General features: G+C 41.5%; 2 protein-coding genes across 7 annotated transcripts in view; one reads left to right on the forward strand and one right to left on the reverse strand.

Annotated features, from left to right (window-relative positions):
- The window catches only part of DKK3 (dickkopf WNT signaling pathway inhibitor 3), a 46,217-nt gene extending 39,361 nt beyond the window's left edge, over positions 1 to 6,856 (forward strand). For all 3 annotated transcript variants that reach the window (XM_033205815.1, XM_033205813.1, XM_033205814.1), the window contains exons 5-8: positions 1,511 to 1,603; positions 2,888 to 3,032; positions 4,017 to 4,173; positions 5,288 to 6,856. In XM_033205815.1, the coding sequence (XP_033061706.1) occupies positions 1,511 to 1,603; positions 2,888 to 3,032; positions 4,017 to 4,173; positions 5,288 to 5,510 (618 nt within the window). In that variant the 3' untranslated portion in view covers positions 5,511 to 6,856. The remainder of the gene's footprint in view (positions 1 to 1,510; positions 1,604 to 2,887; positions 3,033 to 4,016; positions 4,174 to 5,287) is intronic.
- A 2,805-nt stretch (positions 6,857 to 9,661) lies between these two features.
- The window catches only part of USP47 (ubiquitin specific peptidase 47), a 117,792-nt gene continuing 102,011 nt past the window's right edge, over positions 9,662 to 25,442 (reverse strand). For 3 of the 4 annotated variants that reach the window (XM_033205811.1, XM_033205809.1, XM_033205812.1), the window contains 9 exons: positions 24,422 to 25,199; positions 19,439 to 19,614; positions 18,996 to 19,076; positions 17,545 to 17,660; positions 17,067 to 17,185; positions 14,690 to 14,820; positions 13,062 to 13,109; positions 12,841 to 12,971; positions 9,662 to 11,995 (listed from right to left, as the gene is read on the reverse strand). In XM_033205811.1, coding sequence (XP_033061702.1) covers positions 11,821 to 11,995; positions 12,841 to 12,971; positions 13,062 to 13,109; positions 14,690 to 14,820; positions 17,067 to 17,185; positions 17,545 to 17,660; positions 18,996 to 19,076; positions 19,439 to 19,614; positions 24,422 to 25,199 — 1,755 coding nt within the window. In that variant the 3' untranslated portion in view covers positions 9,662 to 11,820. The remainder of the gene's footprint in view (positions 11,996 to 12,840; positions 12,972 to 13,061; positions 13,110 to 14,689; positions 14,821 to 17,066; positions 17,186 to 17,544; positions 17,661 to 18,995; positions 19,077 to 19,438; positions 19,615 to 24,421; positions 25,200 to 25,442) is intronic. The other variant, XM_033205810.1, reaches the window with a different exon arrangement.

Genomic DNA, 25,442 nt, shown 5'->3' on the forward strand with positions numbered 1-25,442 from the left:
GCCCTGGGACTTCTCTGGCCATTGGGGTTCTGGCTCAGACTCAGTCCCTTCACTTGGGCTGCCGTTCACCCTACTCAGAGCCTCGGTTTTCTTATCCGTAAAAACAGCGATGGTGTCGTGCCTAACATTTGAGGGGTGCTGGGAAAGTAACTGAAACAAAAGTATCAGTGCTTTGCAAGGGAGCGCCCTGGTTGCTGGGCCGCCAGCACTTGCTGTGTTGATCAAAGCAGCAGAGTCCCTGGAAGGGGACTGGAGGCAGCTGCCGGAAGTCCAGGCCTGCCCAGCCAGGCTCTTCCAGGTGGGGCTCCACACCTGCATTCAGGATGGGAGGATGCTCTGTGTTAGAGGGGGCAGCTGGTCCTTCCCTTCCTTGACCCTTTCAGAAGGTCTGCTGGGCCCCAGAATATCAGGCCTCAGGAGGGTCCTTCTCACCTCTGGCTGCTGCATGTGGAGCCCTGAACCCCCTTGGCTCAAGGGCTGGTGGTGGAAAGAAACTGTCCAACCTCAACTAGTCACATTATCTTGGAGGGACTTCTCTGCCTCCATTTCCCGGCTGGCAGTATACAGAAGGCAGTCCCTACCTGCTGCCCGCTGGGAAGAGTCACTGAGGGAGATCAGGGCTGTCAAGCCTGACACCTCAAAAGGGCGATCAATGGCCATTCCTGTCGTCACGTTCCCTCCTCCCCTGCTCTCCTTCCCCTGCTTTAAAGCTGCCGGTTCCTAGGCCTGAGCCTGACAGCAGGTCCAGGAGCTGAAGCAGCCCTGCTCCTGCCAGTGACCGGTGACCATGGCAGGCCACAGTGCCTTCAGCCATGCCTCCCTGCTCTGTGACTCAGGCCTTGGGGTGGACAGATGCCCCCCACTCCCTCTCTCTCTATTTCTCCAGCCAGGCAGGGCTGGCAGCCACGAGGAGACAGCACCTGGGCTGGGAGGGCTGGAGTCCAGCCTCCTCTAATTCATTTCCATGCTGGCAGCTGCCTTTGCCTCTTGCGGGGACCCTAGGCCCAGGACCCTGAGGGCGCTCCCTGTGGGCAGGGCTGTGGCTTTGTGGCAGGGTCCCTGGTGATGTCCCCTTTGCTGCCTCCCAGTCTTCACAGTCAGCAGAGCCCTTGGCGCCTGGCTTCCAGCCTTTCCTGTGCAGTCGGGCGGGCCTGGACCTCATTAGCTCTTTTTATTAAATCCATCTGTTCTGTGTGGAAGACCAGCCTTGAGTCCCTGTGCTCCCGTCCTGGGTGTGGGCAGGGGGAGAACTGTGCACAGATGGTGATTGTGTGAATTTGGTGTGGGATCCTCCAGGCTCTGGGCCGCCAAGCCTGCTAGGCGTGGAGATGCTGAAGGGCAGTGTGGCCACGCAGGGCTCAGGAGCACCTGGAGTCTGGAGGCCTTTCCTGACCCTCCTGAGCCTATGGGGTCAAGAGTGGGGAATGGAAGCGGCCTAGCCCTTCCTGGGCACTGTGGGCCTGCTGCTGTGCTCTCCATTGACACATCTGCTCCCTGTGCCCTTCCACAGGAGTGCATCATTGACGAGGACTGCGGGCCCAGCAAGTACTGCCAGTTTGCCAGCTTCCAGTACACCTGCCAGCCGTGCCGGGCCCAGCGGACAGTGAGTATACCAGGGCCTCTGGGACTGTGGCACCTGGATCTGGATCTGTGGGAGAAGGCCAGGGGCCCCAGGGTTCTCAGCTGGGCTTCCCAGAAGAGCCTCACCATGATGGGGAGGACCTAAGAGGGCTCCCCAAAGGACTGACTCCTGGAGTGAACAGGAAATCATTCCAGTCTGGGATGACAGGAAGCCATCTGCAGACCCAGGGCCACTCCCATGCCACCCCATGTCCTCTGGTCATGTTGTTTGTGTCACTGATGGCTGAGAAGAGGAGGGACGGCCAGGCACCGTGGCTACACCCATAATCCCAGCACTTTGGGGAGACCAAGGCAGAAGGATCACTTGAGGCCAGGAGTTCAAGAAGGGGAGGGAAGGGAGAGGAGGTGTCCCTACACCTGCTCCTTCCCCTGGGGATGGCCCATCCTAGTAGACAAACAGAGACATTCCCACAGCCCCCAAGCAGGGAGAGCGGCAGCTGCTCTCCTTCTGGGCCTGCACCCCACCCGCCAGATCTTTCTCCCAATCTGCCAATAAGAGAGGGCAGAGGGACGGGGCAGGAAGAGGCCAGGGCACTGCTCCAGTGTAGGTTACACTGGGAAATGTGAAGCCAGGGCAAAGGAGACTCTTCCTCCACCCAACAGGCATTTTGGACGAAGCCACTTGGACTTGCAGACTTTTCCTCATCATTTTTCCTTATTCAGACAATAACACAGCATGCTAATAAGTTTGGAAAGTCAAGCAGTTCTTATTACCTTACCCGGCTGTCTGTGGTGAGGCCACTGCTGTTGCATCTCCCAGCCAACCCCACTCAGTGCCATCACTGGGCACAGCCATGGGGACCTCACTTTGCTCTCTAACTGCCATGCCCTGTGTCACTGCAGGACCCTGGCACCCACCGGCCATCTTCATCTTGGGCCGGCTTGGGCCTTAGTTTGATCGGCTCATCATTGGGCCTTGCCCCTTTGGGCCTGGACCTAGGGACCTAAGGAAAAGGCAGAAGGGCACAAGTCTGTGGGGACCACAAAGATCCCCTGCTGTTCTTTGCAAAATCTTAAGCTCCATGAGTCCTCCCGGTGTCATTTTTTCCAGTGTTCTGACCCCCATGTCTCTCCAGCCAAGCTCCCACCTCTGTCCCGTTGACTTTCACTGAAATCTCAGCCTGGTCTACCTGTCTCTACAATGGGAGGATGTAGGTTGGCCCATCTGTGGTATCTTCAGGCTGGGCTCTCAGCAGGCCCCCAGTCCCTGAGCCACCCGCTCTAGGCTCTTCCCACCTGTCCGCAGCTCTGCACCAGGGACAGTGAGTGCTGTGGAGACCAGCTGTGTGTCTGGGGTCACTGCACCAAAATGGCCACCAGGGGCAGCAATGGGACCATCTGTGACAACCAGAGGGACTGCCAGCCGGGACTGTGTTGTGCCTTCCAGAGAGGTAAGTGGCTTCCCCTCAGATGCAGGAAACACCCTGTCCCAAGCTCAACCAGACTGGGCCTCCTGGGGCCACATCCATGCCAACCACATGGGTTCACGTCCCACATCTTGGGTAGGCTCCCAAATGCTCATCCGTGTGTGCTGCACTCCCACAGCCTCTGCCCAGAGTGGAAAGACCACCTCCTTTTTTTCCCCCAGAAAAGTTAAATGACTTCAAGATGTAAAAGCCCATTCTGGAAGGAACCCCCAGATGGGTGGGACTAGCAGCCCCCTCCCTCCCACCACTCCTTATTTCCCAGGTTCCTTTTCCTGTGAATCACCCACTTCCACTCCCATCTTCCATCCTCACTGCCTCTCCCAGGTGAGGTCTGCTCAGGCTCTCTCTGCCCCCATAGGGCTTTTGAAAAATTCTCATTTGCCACCACCCCAGCTCTGCATCCCCAGCCCGCTAGTCCTCCCCATACCTGCCGCCTGTGTTATCTTCCTAAAGGGCTGCTTTTTGGGTATTGCTCCTCTGGGACCTGCAGCAGCTCCTGTTGTCTCCCACGTTGTTCCGACCCCTTAGGCTGTCTTGCGAGGCCTCATGCAGCTCCAACTTACTTGTCCTTTTCTCTCCACTACTCCTTGGCCTATTTGGGAATTTCACCAGCCCTGACATTTTCCACTGAGCTCAACCCCAGGCCTTTGCTGGTGCTGTGCCTGGGCCTGAATGCCTTTGCCCCACTCTTAATTTCTCCAGACTTTCTGGCCCTCAAGCTCTAGCAGAAGCCCACTTCTTCCAGGCAGTCCTCCCTGCTTCAGCCCTACCAATCATTCCCTCCTGAGCCCAGGCTGCCATTCTTGTTTCCTATCATTCCACGTGTTCAAACCTGCACTTTGGGGTTGACGGTGGGAGGTAGGAGGTTGTGCTCCATTTCTTTGCCCCTCCCCTCGGAGCCCTTCTGCCTACACTGGGCACACAGGGGTGACTCTGGGCTGGTTCCAGGCCTGCTGTTCCCTGTGTGCACACCCCTGCCTGTGGAGGGCGAGCTTTGCCATGACCCTGCCAGCCGGCTTCTGGACCTCATCACTTGGGAGCTGGAGCCTGATGGAGCCTTGGACCGATGCCCTTGTGCCAATGGCCTCCTCTGCCAGCCCCACAGGTGAGGCCCCCTTTCCCTCCCTCTCAGGGAGCCAAGGGCTGAGGAGGTACCATCCAGCAGGGGCACAGGAGCAGGAGCAGGAGCAGGTTTGCCCCGGGAGAGAGGTAGATTCCCTTTAGGATTGGTTTGAGAGGTCGTTGGGTCATGCAGATGGAAGGGTCCAATCAGCAGTCAGTTCTGGGGCTCTGGAGCCCAGGCTGCCCAGGAGGCACAGATCTGGGGCTCATCCAGCTGGTGGCTGAAGCTTCATGAGTGGATGGCCCAGGGAGAGGGCATGGAGGGAGAAAAGCCTGGGCTTCCTCTCCAGACCCATCACAGTGACAGATACACAGAGAAAAAGGAGCTGGCAAAGAGTCCACAGGGAGGCCAGGAGTGGCCACCAAGGTGGAGGGCACAGCCCACAGTCTTTGAGGCTGCTGAGACTCCGTGAGGCATCAGGCTCAGGCCTGGCCAGCTTCTCAGGGCACATCTCCCTGTCCTCCCTGCAGCCTCTACCCAATCTTCTCTCCCAACAGAATCCAGGGCTGCTAGGCAGACAGGCAGAACTCCCATTCCCCATGGCTATGTGCAGTGGCTCACGCCTGTAATCCCAGAGCTTTGGGAGGCCAATACAGGATTGCTTGAGGCCAAGAGTTCGATATCAGCCTGGGCAACACAGATCCCATCTCTACCAAATACATTAATTTTTTTTAAAAAAGGAATTCTTCCTCCCCACTCCCACAGAGGTCCATGGCTCCCTGCATGTGGCTAGACTACACCCCAGGGTCAGGCTAACTCCTGCCTGGAGGCCCGAATGGGCCAGGGTCTTTGAGGAACTGTGGTGCTGCTATACAGCCCTCGGGTCCTGCCCCTGGGCTGTGAGGCCTGAGAGTCACAGGAGGTCAGGCCTGCGCTGGAGGAGGGAAGCTGCCCTCCACCAGCACATTCTCCCAAAGTGAGCCTCCGTCAGCCATCATTTTAAGATAGATGTTGATGGGAAGTGTCTCTGTTGAAGAGACAGGAGAGGAGGGGGTGTAAAGGTGAGGCTGAGAGCCCCACAGAGTCAGGGCGCCTTAGCTTTGGGCCTGGGCAGGCTCCCATGTTTACAGCCTGGCTTTGTCCCATCTCTCCCCAGCCACAGCCTGGTGTACGTGTGCAAGCCGACCTTCGTGGGGAGCCGTGACCAAGATGGGGAGATCCTGCTGCCCAGAGAGGCTCCCGAGGAGTATGAAGTTGGCAGCTTCATGGAGGAGGTGCGCCAGGAGCTGGAGGACCTGGAGAGGAGCCTGACTGAAGAGATGGCGCTGGGGGAGCCTGCGGCTGCCGCCTCCGCACTGCTGGGAGGGGAAGAGATTTAGATCTGGACCAGGCTGCGGGTAGATGTGCAATAGAAATAGCTAATTTATTTCCCCAGGTGTGTGCTTTAGGCGTGGGCTGACCAGGCTTCTTCCTACATCTTCTTCCCAGTAAATTTCCCTACCGGCTTGACAGCATGAGGTGCTGTGCATTTATTCAGCTCCCCCAGGCTGTTCTCCAGGCGTCACAGTCTGGTGCTTGGGAAAGTCAGGCAGGGTTAAAGACAGGACCAGGGTGTCACCCCTGTCCAGATTATTGACTGCTTTGCCTCTACCGGTTGGCAGACAGCAGTTTGTTCTACATGGCTTTGATAATTGTTTGAGGGGAGGAGATGGAAAGAATGTAGAGTCTCCCTATGATGGGTTTTGGGGAAATGTGAAGAGTGCCCTGCTTTGCAAACATCAGCCTGGCAAAAATACAACAAAGGAATTTTCCACGCAGTTCTTTCCATGGGCATAGGTAAGCTGTTGCAGATGAAATGTTCTGTTTACCCTGCATTACATGTGTTTATTCATCCAGCAGTGTTGCTCAGCTCCTGCCTCTGTGCTGGGGCAGCATTTTCATATCCACAATCAATTCCCTCTCTCAGCACAGCCTGGGGAGGGGGTCATTGTTCTTATCCATCGGGGATCTCAGAGGCTCAGAGACTGCAAGCTGCTTGCCCAAGTCACACAGCTAGTGAAGACCAGAGCAGTTTCACCTGGTTGGGACTCCAAGCTCAGTGTTCTCTCCACTACCCCATAGCAGCCTTGGTGCCACCAAAAGCACTCCCCAAAAGGAAGGAGAATGTGACTTTTCTTTTGAGGCATGCACATCTGGAATTAAGGTCAAACAAATTCTCACATTCCTCTGAAATTAAACTTCTGTTAGGAACAGCAGTGTTCTCACAGTGTGGGGACAGCCATCCTTCTGATGGAAACAATGGTTTTGACACTGTCCCTCTTTGGCAGTTGCATTAGTAACTTTGAAAGGTACATGACTGAGCATAGCATATAGGTTAACTTGCAGAAACAGTACATAGGTTAATTGTAGGGTGAGGATTATAAATGAAATGTGCAAAATTACTTAGCAGCAACTGAAGACCATTATCATCCACGTGGAGAAAATCAAACTGACCATTATCAACCACGTGAAATATGGTTGTAATATGCAGACTGTGAACACTGAACTCTATGCCACTCCACAAATGATGCTTTCAGGTGTCATGGACTGTTGCCACCATGTATTCATCCAGAGTTATTAAAGTTTAAAGTTGCACATGATTGTATAAGCATGCTTTCTTTGAATTCTAAATTATGTATAAACACATGTTGCATTTAGAAATCAAGCATAAATCACTTCAACTGCTCTTCTGTAGTTCTTGGATTCCTTTTCCCTCTTGACTTTGAATAAATGTAAAATCCCTTCAGCCAGAAAAAGTAAAATAGAAATGACCTGTATTAAAAATTCTTCCATAGAAGCAAATTTTCCACACAACCGAAGCACACCTCTTTCAGCATCAAAATATTTTAGAAATCTTAACTATTTTTGGATGGGAATTTGTCTTAAAGACTGGAAATGCTTCACTGCCTTCTGAAAGGACAAATGGAATACGTATGACTTTTTTTAAGGGAGCCTTCTTTAATCAAATGCAGTTTGGGGCCATAACTTACACAGTAATATCCTCAAGGACCATAATATTGGAGCTACTATATTGAAGTTAGCTGTGTGGCAAGTGCCAGATTACCTATATTCATTCATTTAATCTTCACTGAATTCCATGAGCATTTTCTTCATTTCATGGATGAACAAATGGAGTTGCAAAGAGATGGACAGAGTAGAAGTCAGACGAAAACAGCATCTGGTACAGTATGTCCAGGTTATAGTGATTAAGATCAAACAGGGAGCTGTTTCCTATTCAGTGTCAAAAACCATCAGGACCACCCTACATTCTTATTACTTAACAGATATCTACTGAGAGCCTCCTCAGAACCAGGTGCTGTGGTATGCTCTGCGGTGCCAAGCTGACCCAGATAGGGTCCCTACCTTGAAAGCATCCCAGTCTAATGAGGGAGACACAGCCAGAGCAAGCAACGACAAAACAAAGACAGTCAACCTGATGTGGGAACAAAGGTGTTACGGGAGCCTCAGTGGAGCACATGGGGAGAGCTGGCATGGGAACTGGCTCTTGAAGATGATAGGAGTTTATCAGGAAGCCAGAGGGCACAGGAAAGGGCTTTCTGGACTGTGGGCAGAGGGAGGGAGGCACAAGGGTCAGGTGCCATGTAGGGGAAACTGCAAGTCATTTGCAGTGGCTGGAAGGCAAGGAAAGCTTGAGGAAGTGTTTGGAGAAGAGGCTAAACATTATGTCATCCAAAAAATGATTGAAAACATTGTGGTAAATGAGATAAAACTAGGTTCCTCCATAGTTGTATATGCAGGTATAGTAGGCTGCTCCATTTTGTCATGATAGCCACAAACTTTTAAGAACATGAGAGGCTTTGCAAAATGCTTAGCTGAAGCCAGCATCTGAGTAGTTGGAGTATCTCCTTTACTCAATCCTGAGTGAAATGTGGGAGGGGCTGGGTGGAGGTGGTGCTTGAGTATCTTGCTGCTGCTCTGTCCCAGAGCCAGAGTTCCTGCCAAGCCATGGCAGATGCTATCAGGTAATCTGCTCAACAGCTGTTCCCAGTCCCTCCAGCAGCTAGGGCTCTCAGTTGAGATCAATTCTCCTCTTGTGCAGGTGAGCTGGTGAGGAGGTGGAAAGGAGCAGTGCTGTTCTGGGGAAGGGGCAGAGCATTCCTCTCAACTCTCTTTTGCCCTCCTAGCTTGACCTACTGATGGTTGCACTCTTTCCTAAACAGTAACACATGCTCCAATGCATGCTTTTGTGCAGTATTCTTGTTTCTGAAAGTCAAGTTGTGACAATTAATGCTGTATCTAACCAAATGATCACAGCCTACCTCTTCCCCATGGGAACTACAATCAAGGAGAATCTTCCGATTTCATGTACACTCAACCTAGGTGGCCACAAGCTTCATTTGGGCCACAAACTCCTTTGAAACCCTCATAAAAACTGTCCTACTATCTCCCTGGTAAATCACACATACACACAGTTTTGCCTTTCAGGACATATGGCCTTATAAGATTTTGACTACTAGTGACCAAAATGTCGGTGTTTTTCAAAAATTACACAGGATTAAGATGGAATAGTTTTATTTAGCAAACAAAAAACTTGCTAATTCAGAGTATCCTCTAGTCCACGTACTGTGGTTTAGACTACATTTGCAAAATTAGGGCCTTGACGCTGAACAAAATAAAATCCAGAGGAAGAACTACAGTATCCAATCAAAAAGGAAGTACTAGCAAATGAACCAGAATAAAATATTTTATTGTATTCCATACATTCACAGATCACTTCCAGATTTTAGTAACAACACTGCAATGCTATGATGCTCAAACCACAGTGTAAGTTGGTAGCTCTCTCCTGCTCTCTTGGCCTCTAGATGTATCACAATACAACTACTAACTGTGGCAACCAATGCCTATTTCATTGGATTATTTTCTGACTGGAGGCTGGGTTCATCGCTTTAATTCTGGGAAGAATTTTAAAGTACCTTCCCTTACATTATAAGAGATAAACCAAACACTCTAGTGTGAGGGCTGCTTCACACACAGTTTTTATCTATCACTATCATGACTGCTCTTCCTTACATTACACGTCCTATACAGACCAGCTACACAAGGCATGGTCCTGAGACCACAGCTTTTGTTTCTTTGGCCAGAATGCACCCCTCACCTTGAGTGCCCGCCTTAGAAACGCAGGTACTTGGTTCTCGTGCATGGTTGACACAAGTTCATCTGCCCCATGGTAAAAGCTCTTCAAAACCTTTGCATGACTTGTGGGGAGCAGGGTCACAATTTGTTGCATGTGACCTACCTCACCCTCAAAAGATAAAAGATCATGAGGCTCCACTGCCCCTGGGCTCAGGGAACTTGATCCACATTGCTAGGGCTCTGCCTGTTAGGTTATGGGTGCTCACCTGACTCTCTGAAGCAGAGGGAGGCTGACACAGATTAGCTTTTATTGAAATTATTAAAGTGCAACATTGTGTTTTCACTCTATCAGGCACTGAAAAGCAAGAAGCTTTTAATGTTTTCTTTTCTATAATGAAATATATTTTCTTTACTCTTATTTGTATCTGTAATACACCTGCAATTATAAGCAGCAATTAAACATAAAACAAACAAAGAACAGAGCAGAAGGCACAGTCTAAAGAGTGGGTATCAGAAGAATTTTACCATTTACGCTCAGGAATACTAAACCAAACCCAATCAGACCAAACTCCAAAGCCCATTTTGTTTACAAATCTGCCTCTTCTGTGCGATAGCAAGTCAGTCCTTTAAAGCAGAAACCCCATTTACTAATCCTGTATCCCAAGTAAGCAGGCCTGTATTAGAACCAAATAGCTGTCCTCTTACATCAGAAAATCTAAGTGATCTGAAAGACAGTTCATCACAAGTGTTTCCAATTTTCTTCTGAGACCATCACCGATCCCACTAATGCAAACTCAGAACATTACTTCAGTCAAGTTTAGCTAAATGCTATAGCTTCTTTGAAATAAAAATTGGCCAGAAAAATACCTAGAAAAGATTTTTTTTTTCATTGTGGATTCCAGGAGACTTTTAAGACATTATGGAATTCTCGGTGATTATATTCAAATGGCAGAGTCACATTTGCTAACAGTATTTTCTAATTTTATATTTCTTATAAAAAAAAAGGGTAAAAATCGGATCTGAAATACTGACAGGATTCCCCAAAGTCAGATAATAATACATCTTTTCATTTCTCTTATGAGAACTTTACGGTAAATATACCTTTATCGTAGAAATGAGATATCCAATACACATTACAAAATGTTATATTTAAAGATGACAAATCTATTCTTAACCCAGATTCTTCATCCACAGAAGTTTAATGACTAAAATAACACAACAGAATGAACAAATGTTTTATTGGCATGTTCATTGTTGTAAACAGCATCTGGCATGAAAAAGTTTTACCAAAACCTTTTTTTTTACTGATTTTTATAAATTAGATGGTATTTCAAAATTTATGTAGAATTGTGTTCATTGAATACTTTTATTTAGCAAAGCAAAAACTTGCTGATACTAATAAACTCTGCAATGAAATCATGTTGACTGCATCAGTCTGTACCATGACCTAACCTCACTAGCAAGTTTATTCAAAACAATGTTAAGACGTTTCCCAAAAGTTAAACTACATGTAACTACAAATTGACTCTAAAAATTAAAACTGGACTTACAAGCATTCTAGAAGATTCAAACTTGAAGTAAATCTTCAAAACTAGATGTACAAAGAGAAAAAAACTGAAGCCACTGAACAGAGAAACCTCATTAACAAGGGCAACAACAATCCTATGGGACCTAGCACTGAAGGAACCTCACTGAGGATTACATTTACACAGATTGCTATACTTCTCAATGTACACAAATGTACAGAATGAATGATACGTGAAAAGAATAACCATGGGAGATAGTTGAACTGCAATTATGATAACTAACAGGATCAATTTTATTTACATGCTGAATAAATGAATGAAACATATTCTCTACATCCATAACTTAAGTACAATCAGTTATAATTACAACACTGCAGCAATCTGAGCTGCCACCTGCTGGGAGCGTTCTAAGGGAAACGTTTTGATGTTCCAGAATAATGTTCTTAATACTCTGCAAAAAATGAAACAAAATAAAAACACAACTTCACAATTCCTTACTGGGTTACGGCTGGTTCTAAGAATTTCCTTTCTTCAGCTCCTGTTTTTGCTGCTTTCCAAGAGTCAACACATGTTGGATTTACTTCTGAATTGTCAATGAGGTAATGTGTGTATCAGTGAAATAAACAGAAAATTCATTCATTCATGGCCTTTGCACAGCTTTTATTATTAAGCTATGAGCATCCTGTTTGAGGCTAGTTTTACTAGCGGCTATGTGCACATTTGTCCACAATAGAAGTAGTTTACTCATTCCCCTGTCCCCTTTTCTAATAGAAGGTTTGCTTTTTTTGTTTTTTTTTTTTGCACATCCCTTTTCACTTTACAGTACATTTGACTATAGTGCACAACATGATTCCGAGTCAAAACAGTGGCCCATTGGGCACTGAGCTTCTGATTGGTGTAGGGCAGTCCAATCAGTGCTGGTGTCACTGGGTTACCCCAACCATGTCCGGCCAAAATGGCACTACCCAGTGGTAGTTAACCATCTAATTAAAACCAAAACTCCCCCAGGGAAAATGCTACACTATCAGAGTCAGTCTTGAGTCAGATCTTTATTTGGTGCTCCATCCAGATATATTTTTAGTGCTTTCTCTTTACGAGGTGAGTACGTTACACGATGTCCAGTCTTCTGGAGTCGACTGCTTTCTTTTTTCATCAGTTCATTTCTTTGCTCATCTGTCAATTCCATTAATTCTTCTGTTTTATCCCTACATATAAAATATTAATCACATATTAGGCCAGTAGAGCCTGCCACCTCTATTAATGTATGCTTGAATGCTATGATGCTCCTCAGCAAGATAATGAAATCTGTTACAGGTGAAGTAATATTATTTTATATATTGGGATGTCCCAGATTTCTAAGGTGTTTATCACAGGAACGCACTGCTTGCTTCTAAAAATGGCAGAGAATAATTTCCATGTTATGAGCAGTAGTAACAGCTATCATTATTGAACATCTATTTATAACAGGCACTGTGCCAGTTATTTTACATGCAATAGCTCTAATTCTCATAAAATCCTGCAAAGTAGACATCACTGTTGCAATTTTATAGATGAGGAGCTAGGTAAATCAGAAAGCTAGTTTTGAACCCAGATCTGTGAGGCTCCAATGAGTATTCTTTTTCCTCTACATCTGTGCTGTCCAATACAACAGCCATTAGCCACATGTGGCTATTGAGCTTGTGAAATATGTCTGGTTCATATTGAGATGTGCTGGAAGTATAACAGACATACAATATTTCTAAGACTCAGTACAATACAAAAATGCAAAATATCTTATAAATGATTTTTTATACTGATGACTTGTAATGATCATATTTTGGATATACTGGATTTAAAATATTTTAAAAATTAATTTTACCTGTTTCTTTTTATTGTTTTTAATGTGGCAACTAGAAAACTTCAAATTATAATCATGCTTGGCTGTCACTGTATTTCTACTCATTAGTGCTGCTCCATATCATAAAAACAATAAAGATACTTATGTAAAATAAGATATGTATGCACACCAAAACTGTATTACTAACAGCAACAAAAACATTGTGAATGTTACCTATAAAATATGACCGCACCATCATCACAGATATAAAGAGGCCAGACATTCAGGGTAGAAACTTTGGGATTCCAGTCTAAATCTTGATGAATATCAAGGACAGAAATATCACAGGGAAATGTTCCTCTACCCTAAAAAGAAAAAGAATGAATGACTAAATCATGCCACTAGCTGTGTTTATCACGCACAATACACAGATGCAAACATTCTTAGGGCTTTACCTTAGCAAATTCAATATCTTCCAAAGGAATCCCACTGATTTCACTAAGCTGTAAAATAAAACATTTTGAGTTCACTTAAAAAATAAACTTGCCTGGAAAAGTTATTTTCCTTTTACCCCACCAATAGAAATAGCCCAGTTTAAAAACTGTTTGATATAAAAAAATTAGAAGAAAAAGATGGAAGCAGCCACCCTGCAAATACTACGCCCCAGAAACACCAAGTTAGTATATTCCTTCCAGACCTTTCTCTATGCATACACAAACTACACCCACATGTTCCAAAAACATGTAAAATTAGATTAATATCTCTATATAATAATTCTGTTCTTAGAAGAATAGGATACAAAGTGACCACATGCTGTTCAATAACTGAACAATATACATTTTATCTTCTGTGGATGGACACTGAGACTGTTTTCAGTTTTTCCCAGTTACAAAGCTCTACTTTTTACTTCCATGAATATATCCTTGCACATGGTGAAACCCCCTCTCTACTAAAAATACAAAGAATTAGCCGGGTGTGGTGGCACATGCTTGTAGTCCCAGCTACTCAGGAGGCTGAGCCAGGAGAATCACTTGAACCCAGGAGGCAGAGGTTGCAGTGAGCCAAGGTCGCGCCATTGCATTCCAGCCAGGGCAACAAGAGTGAAACTCCATCTCAAAAATAAATACATAAATAAATAAATAAATTATTTTTTCTTGAGACAGAGTCTCACTCCGTCACCCAGACTGGAATGCAGTGGTGCAATCTTGGCTCACTGCAACCTCTACCTCCTGGGTCCAAGCAGTTCTCCAGCTTCAGCCTCCTGAGTAGCTAAAATTACAGGCATGCACCATCACACTTGGCTAATTTTTGTGTTTTTAGTAGACACAGGGTTTCACCATGTTGGCCAGGCTGGTTTCGAACTCCTGAACTCAAGTGATCTGCCTGCCTTGACCTCCCAAAGTGCTGGGATTACAGGGGTTTGTATGTGGTCTATAGTTTCTTTTTTTGGCTTCTGGTATTATGCTTACAAATATCTTTCTCCAGGAATATGAAAATATTTTTAGTATTTAATATTTTACATATTTTCACCTAGTACATTTACTTTTTTAATATACAAACTTAATATATTTAGAATTTATTTTTGTGTTTAGTATGAAGTACGGAAATAAATCTTTTTCAAAATGCTCATTGTGCTAGTACCTCGGATTGACTAATTCACCCTTTCCCCAGAGATCCTTAGATATTCCATCTTAAAATGCAAAACAGACCTTTATCTGGATTCTCTACACAATTCTACTTCATTTGTTTTTTTGAGACATACAGCAATTCAATCTAGTAACTTCTAACTAATTCTAACTTCTTAGGACAAAATTGGTCCAAGCAACAGAAAGTGAGGATCCACTTCTGAATGGCCAGGAGCCAAAGTAATTTTTCAAAGAATCAAGAGCCTGAACAACCAGAGTGTGCCACCAGGTGTGACAGAAACCGAAAAGAAAGGTTGCTGCATCAGTGTTTGGTACTGCTTCCTAGGTTTTCTCTTAGGCAACACAGGAAAATGTATTGTTTATATATTATATATTGTATAAATATTATGATATATATATACAACATAAGATACATGTTTTGTTTAAAATGAACTTACCTTCTCTCGCAATTCGTCAACACTACTGCTTTCCAATACAACCTCCTGGAAGGGATCCAACTTCATCTCTGAAGGCTTCCACCGTCTTGACAAAACTGCAAGCTGTGACATGGACTTCATCTTCTCTACCCCTAAGAATATGCAAGATTAGGCCATCATTCTATTTCCTCTGAAGGTTCATAATTCGACTTTTCCCTTAGTGCCTGACTAAACAAAAAAATTTACTTCAAGTGTTACTCTTAAAAAGTGGGCACAAGAAAAAGCCCAATTATCCCAAGGAGTTTTTGAGAATCAAATATTTACTCTCTTCTCTCCAGTCTCAGAAGATAATTCCTCTCTTCTTCAAACTATTGTTCAACCAGTACTCCTAATTCCACTCCCTCCTGACTCCTGTTGAACGCTGCATTACCAGTTACTCTCTTCTCTGGATCTCCAATCATCGTTTCTCTATTGGCTACTACCCCTATCTAAAATCATAATCAAATCGACTTCACTCTATCCTCTTTTTTCACTCAAGCTATTATTAATCCTTCTCTTTCCATTTAATCCCCAATTTAGTGATTCTTCAAAATTGTCACTTTTACATTATGTCACTTTTCAAGCATCAACTCAATTGTCACTTTTCTCTCTGGTGTACACAAGAACAACTTCTACTGATTCAGTCCCTTAGTACCTATTATTTTAGAATGACAGGTTTGCAGTTCTGTTTCTTCCACAGATTGTGTGTACCTGGAGGGCAATAAGTGGTTCTTACTCATTTTTGTAGCACAAGGGATTAGCAGTGTCTGGCAATTTACAGGTCAATAAATATATCTTGGATTTAATCACATGACATTTCTTACTCAACTATCTTGATGTGAAAATATACTGAAATAATACTGATGCAGGCACCCACCATCTACTACCATTTTCAGATGAATCCATCTCTGCTAATATACTTAATCCTTACAAGGGTGACTTGTCATTTATGATCTCTTCCCGACTTACCCAGGCACAGTGATTATTCCCTAAGACTCCAGATACTCAAAGAAATCACAATCTGGAGCACTTGCCTACACACCATAGTAGATGGGATCCTAGTTGTTCCTTACCTCCCAACTTAACTTGTCAATCAGAATTTCAACCATTTAAATTTATGGTTGAATTAGACCTGAAGCAGCCTGAAATACATGAGGTGTTAGTATTATTGAGCCCTCTAAAAACTAGTATAATCTTGTAACAAAATATCCAGAATTGACATTTTACTTTCTATAGAAGAAAAGGAAAATTAAAATTTTCCTAAGCAACAGCAAAAAAAGAATATAGAACTAGCTGTTTACCTTGATGTGATCTTCTAAAAGCCAACTTTCCTCCCAGAGCCTCCCTCCAAAAACCAATACTTTCAATGTACCAATGTTGATAATGAAAACCAGGAGGTGCGACAAACAGGTCTGCTACTTGGACCTCCTCAAGGTCACTGTTATGGGTTGAACTGTGCCCCCCACAAAAAGACATGTTGAAATCCTAATCCCTAGTACCTCCGAATGTGACCTTATTTGGAAATAGGGTCTTTACAGTGATACTCAAGGTAAAATAAGGTCTTCAGGGTGGGCCCTAATCCAATAGACTAGTGGTTTATGAAAAAGGAGAAAACAATACAGACAGACAAGCCCACAGAAAGAACACTATATGAAGATGAAGGCAGAGACTGGGGTGATGCATCTACAAGCCAAGGTTGCCAATGATGGCCCAAAACCACAGAAGTTAGGAGAGAGTATGGAACAGATTCTCCCCCACAGCACTCAGAAGGAACCAACCCTGTTGACAGCCTGATCTCAGACTGTGAGACAATACACTTCTATTCTTTAAGCCTTACCTGGCTTAGGACACAAACAGTCATTGTTCTTGAGTCTCTGATAAATTATCAGTACCATGTCCTCAATACAAAATAAGCCATAATAATAAAAAAGAAACTAAAGAACGTGGCTAAAAAATTAATAGCAGAGTTTTCTTAAAATGTATTAAAAACCTAACTTTGTAATTTCCTCATAAGGGGGAATTAATATTCTCAACATTCAAAAAAAGAACACTTAAAAGGCAAATGGTAGCATTTGATAGGAGAAAGATAGGAGAAGGCTGAAAGACACCGATTATTCTTTCACAAACAACTTAAGCAGTTACACTAGGACACAGGGGAAGAAAATAAAACTCCCAGGGATAAGACGTAGGTAGGAATCACATCAACCCACAATAAGGATATCGTTATGCTTAATATAACACAAAACACTATAATGTGTATTAGATTCCTTGTAACTCATTATTTGATTAAAAACTATAGGCTTCTATTGGCTCTAGAGTATTTCTAACTGATACTTCCCCCCAAAAATATTGAAAATACCATCAAGAACTTCAAGGAAAACCTCCCAATTGCTGGAAATATTAATATCTTCTTCATAAATATGATAATCCAAAAAGACAGTGCCAGGATTCTTCCATGTTTTTTTCCTCAGACGAAACCTACAAATGTGATAAGACATTTAAAATGACTATAATTTGAAACTCTCAATTTAAAGATTGACACTAAACTGACACCAAAGAAAAATGAACTATGTTCAAATATAAAAGTCAAATAATGAGTTGTTAAAATTTGGGGAAATAAAGAAATGTTCCTAGTAATTCAAATTTAGAATCCTCTATAGGAAATCCAAACAAAATTTTAATACCCTTGTTTAGTCCTTGTAAACTAATCTGTCATACTAAAATTCTGAATAGTACAGGAAATTTTAATTCTCTCAGTTTTAGAAAATCATACCAGTTAATTTCATCTGACCACATAGTCTTTCTTCAAATCACTGATGACATTAATTTTACTTTACCTGTCAATACTGAGCTCTAAACCACATTGCTCCCTGAGCTGAGGAATTAATTCCTCTTTTGACTGCCGTACAGTCATTCCTTTAGCAAACACAGCATCTAGCAGAAACTTGCATGGCTAGAAATATAAACACAAACAATCAGAGCGTGAATTACACATTAATTAAATACATTAATATTAACACATTAAAATAAAAATTACCAAAACATTTTATTTGCAATTAAGGGCCTGAATTTCGGACTCGATCTCCCTTTTTTGAAACCTCAACTCCACTACTTATGAGCTCAGCTATCTTCAGCAAGTTTACTTAAAAGCTCTGTCTCAGTTCTGTAAATTGGGAACAGTATCTTCCTCACTGAGTCATTGTAAAGGTTAAATAGGATAACACATTTGTATTTTCCTTCTTATAATAGTTATAATTTTGAAAGCAAAAAGAACCACTTTTATGGACTAAAATGAGGGAAATGTATACTAATTCTCCAAATACATTAACCAATTCTCAAAAGAGACACAGTTTCCACAGACTCAGATGAAATATGTAAGTTAAAATGACTGTAATGGGTCACATTAAGAGAAATAACAGGTGCCAGCTAAAATATCTTGTATGAATAAAGGCATTTTATGATAAATTTATGGTTTTCACATTTGTTTAGTTGTTCAATAGGATGATATAACATGTTATAACAGAATGTTGTAATAGTAGGATGTTATAACCTTCTGAAAATATGATCTTTGCCTTATTCTTTTGGGTATTTGTGGTAAGGCTAGTATACCACAGGGACTAAAATATTTTATTATTCCTTAAAAAACACAGCCTGTTTAGATCATTAACCCACACCGTTTACAAGCAGTGACTTTGACCAAGAAATACTTCTCTGTGCCTCACTTTAACTTTCTTCATCTATAGAATGAGAATAAGAAATAGTGCTTGTATCTTAGTTAATTGATGAGGATTAAATGAATTAATATTTATAAGCACCTAAAGCACACAGTAGACACTATATAAATGCTTGTTACATACTAAAATGACTTTCAACTGCTATTCACCTGTAGCATTATACGATTGTTTCCAGAAAGCAAGCACAAAGAAAAAAAATTTTTCCTTTTAAAAGCAGGAAAATTTTGTCTCATTTCAGCATTTGCAGCAACACTTTAGAGCACAGGGATGACAAACAGTGGCCTGAGGGCCAAGTTCACTGTTGCCTACTTTTGTAAATAAAATGTTGAGACATAGCCACCTCGGTTTATTATTGTCTATGGCTCCTTGTGCTAAAATAGCAGAAGTGAGTAACTGCAGCAGAGGCAGTATGGCCTGCTAAACTACAAGGCCCAGAAAAAATTTGCTGACCTTTGCTTCAGATAAATAAAATGAGTATGAATAAAATCTCTACACTGTATGTTTTTAGTAACTGTAAAAAGTAACCTTATATTGTTCTTAAATGTGTTACTTACCTCTTGTTCATTGACCAAAAGCTGGTACACTTTAACTCTGTATTCTCCTTTTTTAAGTGCTCTCCCCAGTCTAATTGTAATCTATAAGTTAAAAACATTTTTTTTAGACATGCTGCCTCAACAGAATAAATAACCCATTCTCATCCCATTTTTAAACTTTCCAAAATTCTCCAGATTACAGGCTCTCTGAGAAAAGACATATCTTTTACCTCTGAATCCCCAGCACCTAGAATAGTAACTGACACACAGTTAACATTTCACAAATGTTTGTTAGATGAGTGAAGAAAAGTAACAACAAAAAACCCCCCAAATTACCATTAATCATTAAAAAAAAAAAAATCCTTCCAGTGTATCTACTTCACCTTACTTGGAAGTAGTAAAAGCTGTTCTCGAATCTATCATTTAAAATTGACTGTAACTACTCAAAGATTATTTTAATCAACCTTATTGTCATCAGAAAATGATGAAAGTGTCTCATTCAGCCGGACGCTCTCAAACTCCTGATTGCTGGCATACACTCGAAAGACCTTGAAGTGAGAGGACAAAACTCCAACAAAGGGCTCTAAATGTTGTTTGAAAGCTGCCAGAGTAATTCTTTTATCAACATGCACCATCAACCCTAAGCATAAAAAAAAAAAAGAACAAAAATGTGAAAGAAACCTCTGAGTATAAATGAAACAGATCATTTACTTTTTACTATACTGTATGCAGGAAAAAGTATTCCTTTTCAGTTAGACTTTAGCTGATATACCACACTGAAAGGACAAAAAACATGGACACAGAGTTTCTGATAGGTATTATCTGATAGCTTACAATGTTCTGAGCTATTTAAGTGCTTGTTTGTTTAGGTTGCCAAACTCAAAAACAAGCTTCTAGAAATTCTTTTAAAATATATACACTTCTAGCTCTATACAGTAATAGTGTAAGCACTGGTGGTTCCAATCCCACCTCTTCTGCTTACTTACTATATGGGACACCAGCCTCCGTACCTCCATTTCTTCACTAGAAAAATGGAGATGATAATAGTGCCCACCTGAGTGTTGCAATGTGAATTCAGTGAGGTAATTCATTTATCATGCTTTCAGCACAGTGCCAAATACAGCATGATTGCCTCAACAACTGTTAGTAATATTATTTAATTTTCAGATTTTCACTAGAAAAAATGTCACAACTGGCATACTAAGATGTCTGATTTATCAAGTGCTTGGGCTGTAACAGCAACTGTATTTAAATGGATCAGAAACTCTTACCTCTTCCCGGCTTAAATTTAAGCTCTCTTGGTATTGTAATAGGATTATCTTTGATGAGCTTTGTTTTTCTCTAATGCTTATTATTTTAATCTTTTGTCTCTAATTTTATAAGCCACTCATGAGGACACATCTGGAATGCTTCCATTGACTGTGATCTTCATATTGTAGTAGAAAGCAGAAACCGGACTCTCAGTTAATAAGGCAGGGCTGCCTCGCTGCCTCAGGCCACTGGACCTCCCTGGCTCTAAGGTTCCCTCCATGTTAGGTCTGGTTTCTCTGCTAAAGCTACATGGAAGGTAAAGGATGAGACCTTAAAATACTCCTGGTTTACATCCCCATGTCATAGCAACACTTGGGTTGAATTTTTCTCACATGACTTTTTGAATAAATTAATGTTGATTGTTTTCCTGGCTATAAAATATAGGCTCATTAATAGAAAATGTGACAAGTACAAATTAGAAGAAAATATGAAGAGGGTGATGACCTTTATTGACTATCTACCTTTTGAGTTTTGAGACAGTATTTCTCTTAATTTGTTTAAAATGTCACTTTTTAAGCTTTAAGGAGTGCCCCTCTCTCTATATCAATAACCCAGCTTATGGCAAACAAGCTTGTCTATGCTATCTAACAAGGTACTAAATTTCTTAACAGAAGGGTGTAATGCAAAAATTACTTGATTAGAAATGGAAAGCCTATGTCTAGATTTCAGTTTTGTCACTTTACTCCGATAAATGGCCGTAGGCAGGTCATCCAATCTCCCTCAGCCTCAGTTTTCCCATGTGATCATAACATATAACATTGTTGTGACAAATGTAGTAAAAGTCTTTTCTAAAGCATTACTCAAATACAAGCTTTTATTGCCATTTTGGTTTCTTTCCTAACCTCTAGTAGTGTCATGTCATAGGAAGACAAAAATGTTTGTTGGTTATTGGTATAGCCTTAATATGGTGATTACGACCAATTGGTTCTGGAATTTGATGGCCTAGCCTGAATGAATTCCTGGCTCCCCTTCATATATTAGATTTGTGACTCTGACTTCTCAACTTTTCTGTACTTAAATTACCTTTATTATAAAATGGAGATAACAGTATTTAAATCTCAAAGTTGTGTTCTGGAGTCAATACATGTAAAATGTTTAGCATAGCTTTGGCAAAGAGTGTTAATTTATTGGCTATAATTACTTTGTAGTTTTAGAGATTACCATTGCACCATTTTTCCTATTTACCTCTTCACACTGAAAAGTCTGTCTTCACAGAACAACCTTAAAATATATTTATGATTTTCCTTTTTCTGTCCTTTCTCTTATGTATTTCTTCTTTTATTCTTTTTCCTTTTTTTTTTTTTTTTTTTTTTTGAGACAGGGTCTTGCTCTGTTGCCCAGGCTGGAGTACAGTGGTATGATCATAGCTCACTGCAGCCTCTCCCCTCTGGGCTCAAGTGATCCTTCCACCTCAGCCTACTAAGTAGCTGGAACTACAGGCTAATTAAATAAATTTTTTTTTTTGTAGAGACGGGGCCTTACTATGTTGCTCAGGCTGGTCTCTAACTCCTGAGTTCAAGTAGTCCTCTCACAGTCTCCCAAACTGCAGGGACTACAGGTGTGAGGCACTGTAACTGACCGTTACATATTTCTTAAGTGGTAACCAAAATTGTACAGAGAAATTTCAGTGCAAATGCACTACCATCTTTATTTATCTTGGCTTTCTTGTTTATACCCAAGTGCCTACGAACTATAAATAGGTCCTACCAGGGCAGTGTTCTCAGAGAATGATCTGCAATTATTCTCTGAAACAACTCTTGAATTATAACTGCTATCTTAAGGACCATCATTTTAAATACAGTTTGATCACTGCCTGAGTGAACTGCCTATACTGTGCACAGCGCATCATTCTTCAAATATCAAATTCATTGTCTACCTGTTCTTCCTTGCCATTTTATCACTCTGAAGAATGTGTATTATTACTCATCATCCACATGTTTTCCCAGGGACCTACTTCCAGATGACTGAGGAGCTGCAATGAATCAGTCTTAGCACAGACTCAAGAAAAACCCGGTTGCTAGTTGCTATCCCTACTGCCCTATCTCCAAACCAGTTTTCTACACATGAGAAGGCATTTTCCAGGGTCACATTTTCTTTTCAAACAAGACCTTTTCTATGGCTTCTAAAAGCCCAAATACATAAGTTGTAGTGAATGGTTTCTCTTCTTCACCATGTTTACTATTTCAATGAACACTAGTAAATTAGCTTAGTATGAATTTACAAATATGGCCAATATTCTCCATTTAAAAGATTTTATTAACTGTTCTAGGATGGAAATGAGACTTTTCAAACTATAATTCTAAGTATTCCCATTGAGTTCTTCCTACGGTTGAGACTATCACCCAGTTAAATTTTCAGCACACCATTCTAAAACAAACCAATTAAAAGAAACTTCCAACCTTTTACTAAAGAGGAACTACTTTTAATTTTTCTAATGTCCTTGATGGGTTGAGTATGGTAAAAAAGCAGAGTAGTTACTACTATTTTTCCTTTACTAAGATGGCAAGGAAAGAACAGTGGTAGCAGCTATGGGGTGGTGGCTTATGGTATCTGAGTCTCATCCTAGCAGTGTGAGCGACTAGCTATGTGACTGCACAGGCAAATTACTTAATCTGTTTGACCAATTTTGCCATCAGTGAAAATGGTCTAACAATAACAATTTCACACAGCTGTTAAGAGAACTAATGAAATAATGTAAGCTAGTGAGCCTTATGAGGTAAATGCTCCACAGAAATTTAAAGCATTATTATAACACGATTTTCCTCTATTTTGTTCTGCTAATCCACATTTTCACACTTGAGTTTTTGCAAGATATATGTATGAATGTCATATGATTCCAGTGTTATTTAACCCAACTAGTTAAAAACACAAATTTAAATACTTGCATTATTTCATAATTTCTACTACTTTCTTTTAGCAGATAGAATTTTGAGACTACAAGCATCACAGCACTTAACTTTTAGAGTGGGTGACTGTGCACCTCCTCCCCATGAGATGAAGCATAAGGCTGCATCTCAGTCGTCTCTACTGCTAACAGTTACATAGGGCCTGGCATCTAGTATGGATTTAGAAAATGTTACTTGGATGGGTGGATGACTGGATGGATAAAGAGTGGTACTCTCTTCCAAAGGTCAAAGGAACAATTAGATGCCTTCAATTCTAGTAATGGTCCCACTTAACTAGTTATATATACACTTTTGGGCAAGTCATTCATCCTCTATGAGCTTCGGTTTTCTTATCTGTCATATAAGGATACTAATGTTTGCTTTATGAAGTTTGGAGAAGCTTTAAGTGAGAACAAATAAGTATTTTGAAAACTAAAATATAAAAGTATAAGGAGGTAATATTAATATTTTCTTTATTAGAACTAATGCAAAGTATTTACATTTTCAGCTACTTCTCTTTTACACTCGAAGAAAGATTTTATATCTTAAACCTGGTTGTCTTGCTAATTATTTGGCTGGCCTTAGTATAAGGTTTTATAAAGGTTCTTTTATTTTAAGTCTCATACGATGCTGTAATGTTTTTGTTGTTACTGCTTATGCCAAATGCCCAAACTCTCAGATCTCTTCTATCTTTCTGAGATTATGCACTGGAATTTCTAGTAACTCCTTGCTTTGGAGTTACTTCAAAGTAACAAAAAAAATTTTAAGAGTGCTTTTTCTTTCTCTGACTTTCCCAGTTAATTATGGACTTTTTAAGGGTGTATAGCAAGGGAATTGTTGTTTGCATTGGAAATGGAGAGAGGGAAGAGCATGTAGAAATAAAACATTTTCCTGGGCATTGAATATCAAATTTTCTAAAGTGTCTCAGCTTTTAAAAAATATTATTTACTTTTTAATATATTCCCTAATTTTTTACTTAGTAATTATATAATAATTCCTTCCTAATATTGAATACTATTTTTTTTTTACTTCTTATCTCAGAGTTCTGATATAATTACCATCTAATTTATTGCACAGGTCTAAGAACAGTGTTCATTATAACTGCATCGAAAATCAAAGTCAATAATCTTATAATCCAGAAAGTTACAAATGATCTTAGAACTAAGTACCTAACGCTTAACTGAAAATTTAAATAAACTGAGAGAAAAACTGATGCTGTTACAAGGACCGTTTTTCTTTTGAAGTACATACATTTATGTCCTTCCCCAGAACCTTCATCTGCAGCATAGGGTTCAGCTTTGAAATACATGTACTGCATTTCTCCCCTACTCTTGCCACTCTCATCATATTCACTATCAGTTCCAGAGTCTTCCTCAGCTGTATCCCATGTTTCTTTTTTCCCTTCATTTGCTTTAGTTCTTCTACTACTTGTGATACTGTGAGAGTCAAGTCCATTAGCCAAAGGCATCTGAGCATTGTCTGCATTGCACAAAGTATCACTGCTATGACTGGAACTAAGAATATCACTGTCCACTGAACTTGTACTCCTGTCATTATTCACATCTGAGTCTGATCGTTCTTCGGACTGAAAATTTTCTGGATCAGAAGTCTGAATATGCTGTTCAAGTTCTCTATTATCTACTGATGCTGAAGAGTCCCTCTCATTGAGAGGTGATTCGATGTTTTCAAAGTCACTTGTCTCAGTACTTTTGCTGCTGTCCCCATTATCTCCATCCTGCTGTTGCTGCAGTGACAAGCTTTTGAGTTTTTCAGTGCTTTCTTCTAGAATAGCTTCCACAGACTTTAGGCTTCCTACAGGTCCTTTGACTCTTTCACAATCATCATCCACATTACCAGAATCGCCTCCAGCTTTCTGGTATGCTGTCCTTTTGGAATAAGATCCTGGGGATTGTTCAGGTAGCAAAACAAATAATCTGATTGTATTTGCATGCCGATCCAGCAGTTTCCATAAATGAGACTCTGCAAAGGCCATCTGGTAATCCAAAGTCTCGGAGCTTTCAACAAACACCTACATGGTAAGTCAGTTTTATTATATATTAATTTTAGTGACATGCTCATTCATCATCGTTATATTGCATTAATACAAGACAATACACAGTTATGTTACAAAACGTGTGACGATAAAGTTTCTGAAGGACACTGTATTGTTTTGCAGACTGAATAAAATAAATATTAGGCTCATATGTCTTTGTTACTAGCCAGAAGACTACATTAAGATAGAGGGCATGGACATACACATACACACAAACAT

The sequence above is a fragment of the Trachypithecus francoisi genome, unplaced genomic scaffold (assembly GCF_009764315.1).
Source record: "Trachypithecus francoisi isolate TF-2019V2 unplaced genomic scaffold, Tfra_2.0 Lachesis_group8, whole genome shotgun sequence".
NCBI classification, from domain to species: domain Eukaryota; kingdom Metazoa; phylum Chordata; class Mammalia; order Primates; family Cercopithecidae; genus Trachypithecus; species Trachypithecus francoisi.